This window comes from Dermochelys coriacea, chromosome 3 (genome assembly GCF_009764565.3).
Source record: "Dermochelys coriacea isolate rDerCor1 chromosome 3, rDerCor1.pri.v4, whole genome shotgun sequence".
Taxonomy (NCBI): domain Eukaryota; kingdom Metazoa; phylum Chordata; order Testudines; family Dermochelyidae; genus Dermochelys; species Dermochelys coriacea.
In genome coordinates this window covers 207,161,808-207,166,134 of record NC_050070.1, presented here as the reverse complement: position 1 = coordinate 207,166,134, position 4,327 = coordinate 207,161,808, and the positions used below count along the sequence as shown (strand labels likewise).

The window sequence follows — 4,327 nt, the reverse complement described above, 5'->3', positions numbered from 1 at the left end:
CATTCTCCTCCCCCAAAAGGTCTGTCTGTTGCACTAGGAAACTTTTCTGCTTTCTTATAATTTAAAAGGTATAATTCATAGACAGAAACGCATGCGGTTGATTTATTTACCTCTAGCGTTTGAAAGGATCAAAGTAGGACATTTCCCCCAAACGATGTGTTCAGAACAAAAGTGGAACCGGGTATTAATTTATTCAATTTGGGTTTGTATAAATAAAGCGTGAAAGAGAAATTTTAAAAACCTGACCACGATCCAATTTGCCAGCCAAAGATCTGCCTGGAATAGTGTTTATAGTAATCACCTGTTTTGATCACTACTGAAGGATGCATTCTAGCTAGTTTGCCAATTACAATATATTTTGTATTTTCTAGCAAAGAAGGATTGTAGAAGAAAGTTCTTTTAAAAGTGCTAAGAGGGCAGGCAAATTTCTGGCAACGAATCAGAGGAATGTCTGAGACATTTGCTTAGATCTGGCAAAAGGGAATCGAGATCTGAATGTGCTGGGCTTGTTTTTTTGGAGAGGGGGTGAGTGGAACTCAGAGCTCTGAATGTGTGACGGGCAATCTCTCATCCCCACGAAAATATTTTCCACATTTTTCATAAAAAGTTCAAGATGTGGGTTGTTTTGCTCCAGCTGGCCCATCAGATCCGCCCTAAATGCACCGGGTTATTTACGCAGCCCTTTTAGCCATTGTTCCGCCCTTGTTTATATATGGTTAAAAGTGATTTTGCAAAAGCCATGCGTGATTTTAGGTGCCTAAGTTTCTGGGTGCCCAACAAGGGGAGCTGGTGTTCAAAAACCGCTGAGTACCCACCTGCTAAAAAGGCCAAGCACCCCAATATGCAGGCACCCCAAACCAAGAGGCTCTTTGGGCCCCTGGGAGGTAGAAAAACCCCAACTAACCAAACCCAGCGCCCACTGCAGTGCGAGTGGGCGAAGCTGCACTCGCTGACCTGTTTGCTCCATGAAGGTCCGGATACCGAGGATGTTGCTGACCGAATGCGCCGAGGGCCAGGATCTGGGGATACTGACATGTCCAGCTGTGACCGGCACGCCCGGATGATGGCCCATTTTGGTCCCAGAGGAGGCCATGGGGTTGGGGTAGGGGTACTGGTAAATGTGGTTATAAGGCAGCGTTGGCTGGGGGGGAGGCTGCTTGGTGCTGTCGTAGGGGTTGGGCTGGGAGAGGGTCCCGATTTTGTTCCGTAAAATCCTGCTGATGGAGCTGACGGAGGGCACGTTGTACTTGTCACACACCCCGTCCGCCAGCAGCCGGTCTCGGATCTCCCACGCGAAGATCCCCGGGTCGCCTTGCTTGTAGTCTCGGATGTGCTTCACCACGTTGGGGGTGGTGACCCGCGGCTTGCTCCCGCCGATGGCTCCGGGTAAGATCGAGCCCGTCTCGTTGTAGCGGGCCAGGATTTTACTCACGCAGCCGTGAGAGACTCGCAGCTGGCGGCTGATGTCGCAGGGCCGGATCCCGAGCTGGGCCAGCTCCACGATCCTCAAGCGGATGGCGTTGGGCAGGGGTCTCCCGTTGACAAAGACGCCTCCCAGCTGGTTCACTTCGCCGTAGGTTTGCTCTAGCGGGGGGACGGGGGGGAGGACGGATTAGCACCGCAAGATTTTAAAATAAAAGGGGTAAGGGAAAGAGAGAGAGAGTCTGTCTGTCCACGCCCTGCACGGTACAGGGAGAGCCCCAGTTCCCCAGCTCATCCCAAACAGCCCCGCGCCCCCCACAAGAGACGCACTGGGTCCCGCGGAGGAAGCCCTGCGCCGGGTCGGGGGGAGGACGGGGTTTGTGATTATTATCCTTTAAGCCCGTGCCGGGGCGGCGGCGGGGGGGCGGGAGCGATTGGACACTTCGCCCCAGGCCTCCCTGCGCGGGAATGGGGCTGCGCTTCCCCCGGTTGGGGCTTGGGATCCCCCGCTGCAGCGCTGGCTCGGGATAGCAAAGCGAAACTGCGCGCCCGACGCCCCGCCTGGCCACTTTCCCCTGCCCAAGGATCCCCCCCCACCCCGGCAGAAATCAGACCCCCCCCCCGCGCAGCGCCTTACCCATCGCCCGCAGAGAGCCGCGCCGTGCGCGATCAGCTGCTCGCTAGCCGAGCCGCAGGCTCCGTCTTCCCCGAGGCAGGCGCGGATGCATAGAGGGGGGCTGCCTGCGAGCACCAGCCGGGCTCCTCCGGAGACAAACCCAGCCGCGGCGGGCTGCCCTTGCTCCGGGCCCCGGTCTCTCCGCTGCCGCTGCCGGAGCACTTTCAAAGGCGGCCGGGGACTCACGCCCAAAGTGATCTTCATCCGATCGGGGGGGTGGGGGGATCAGCCCGTCCAGGAGCCTCCAGTTTGCTCAGATCAATTTGACGTGTCTTCCACGTCAATCTCGATGGTCACGCCGGAGTTGGCATTTCATTGGTTCCCGGCCTTGCGAACTGGCAGAGGGCTGCGGGACTTTCCCCCCTTTCCGCCCTCCTCTCCCTCAACTACTCCTGTAACAACAACAGGGCGAGCGACACAGTTGTCTGGAGCGGGGCTTTGCTGCCCAAGGCTGGATTCGCTCCCCTCCCCACCCCCAATCTTCTGCCAGAGCCCCTGTCCCCTGGGACGGGAATCTTTTTGCTAAGGATCATGGGGGGAGGAGGGAAGAAGGTGTTTGCAGTCGATTTCTTTAAAAATCAGGTGAAGCCGAGGAATTACACCCGGTTCATTTTTAGCCTTACCGAGGGGCCGATCCTTTAAAGCCAGCGGGCGCCTCTCCATCGATAGAGTTTGGGGATCAAGCCCCCCTCCCCCCGTCACGTTCAGTGTCTGTCCCCAGATCACACAGTCAAAACTCCCAGGGCTTGAACTAGCTTTGCTTGGGTGCGCGGTGCCGGCACGGGACCTTTAGAAAATAAAGAGGCGCAAGCCATTTACAGTCTAAACCCGATTATCACCTGCTGCGAGGAAGGTCGTTTTGAAATATCACTTCAGTAGGATGGAGACATTTCTGGGTTTAAAATAGTCTGTCGAAGTAGGGAGGTCTAATGTTGTCTGGCCAAGGTTGCTATTGACTCCAGTTGGTGAAGCTGCAATTCTCAAAGAGGAGTGTGTTGGGCGTTCATAATAGAATCAGAAACCCTGGCTGTCTTCAGGCTCCTTTGAGCCCCTTAGGGAACATTGTTTTAACTTTTCAGAATGCAAACTGAACCCCGTCTTTTATTTTATTGAATTTAAAAATATTCATCACAACATCTTATTGCGGTTTGGATATGCATAAATGTTGGAGAGATTTTCCAAAAAGATACAGCCAAATATTGCCATTTTCCATCTGTCCTTTAAAATGGCAGCGGCTAATTAGACTGGGAGATTGCTCTTCAATACCAAAGTCAGATCTCCAAAAGCAGATTAATTACTACGCTGGTTTTCAAAGTCTATTTCACGGCTGTTTCCTTAGCACTGGAAAGGGCTTGCAAACAGAATCCGGATCTATGAATCATTTCCAGTGTGGTTCTTACGAGCACTTATGACTTTAAAGCCAATAAATCCTGTTTGACTCCTAATACGGAGCCTAACCAGAATAACCAGCTGTTCCGTAATATAAGAGTTTTGAAATGTTCTAAATCCATAATTCCATAGGAACCAAACCACTTTTAGCGTCCTGTTTACTCCTCCGGTGCGCTTTTAATAGGGCCACTAACGAAACAGCAAGTGCCATTTCTCAGGTACTGTGTACAGCAGACACAGTTATTTTGCCTGCAAAGGCTCACCACAGCTGGAAAAGATCAGAATGGAGCAAGATAACAGCCTTTCTCTGACCCTTTCCCCTTGACTTGCTTGACCAAAAAGAATCGTTAGCTAGTAAGCAGCATATATTAATATGTCAATTAATACGAAGGGGAGTAATAAATTACGAATGCACGATCGGAGCTTTCAGATCAATGGGGGAAGAAACCTCCCCCCCCCCGCGCCCCAGCGCGCAACTGAAGAAAATATTATCTTGGTATCGATCTAGACATCGCGCGTCTAGGGCAATGAACCGCGGGGAGAAAGAACGAATAGCGCCACATCATTATCACGGACACGATGGAGCAGAGGTATATTTCCCCCCTAGATAAATAAAAAGTTGTGTGAACACAGATTGTTAGAGTAAATAATGGCCGAGGAACCCCATGCAGGGTTGAGATTAAAAGTGGGAGAAATTAATCAGAACAGGACGAAATAAACTAAAGCCACCAATCATGGTTTGGTTCAAAGGAATTTTAATTCAATTGACTTCAATGTAAACATTTAATTCAAGGGGTTGAAAGTCAGAATCTCATTCGCAAAGTGTTTAGCTTCCCGGGA

The 4,327-nt window shown here is 51.6% G+C and overlaps 1 protein-coding gene across 2 annotated transcripts in view; it reads right to left on the bottom strand.

The window, feature by feature from the left end:
- Positions 1 to 2,591, bottom strand: part of PAX1 (paired box 1) — a 13,249-nt gene extending 10,658 nt beyond the window's left edge. Inside the window, exons 1-2 of one of the 2 annotated variants that reach the window (XR_006280399.1) lie at positions 2,060 to 2,547; positions 955 to 1,584 (exon numbers count right to left, since the gene is read on the bottom strand). Coding sequence is in view for 1 of the 2 variants with exons in the window: in XM_043512170.1 (XP_043368105.1) it covers positions 955 to 1,584; positions 2,060 to 2,063 (634 nt within the window). In the remaining variant the exon portion in view is untranslated. Of the gene's footprint in view, positions 1 to 954; positions 1,585 to 2,059 lie in introns of both variants that reach the window. The other variant, XM_043512170.1, reaches the window with a different exon arrangement.
- Between the last annotated feature and the right edge of the window lie 1,736 nt (positions 2,592 to 4,327).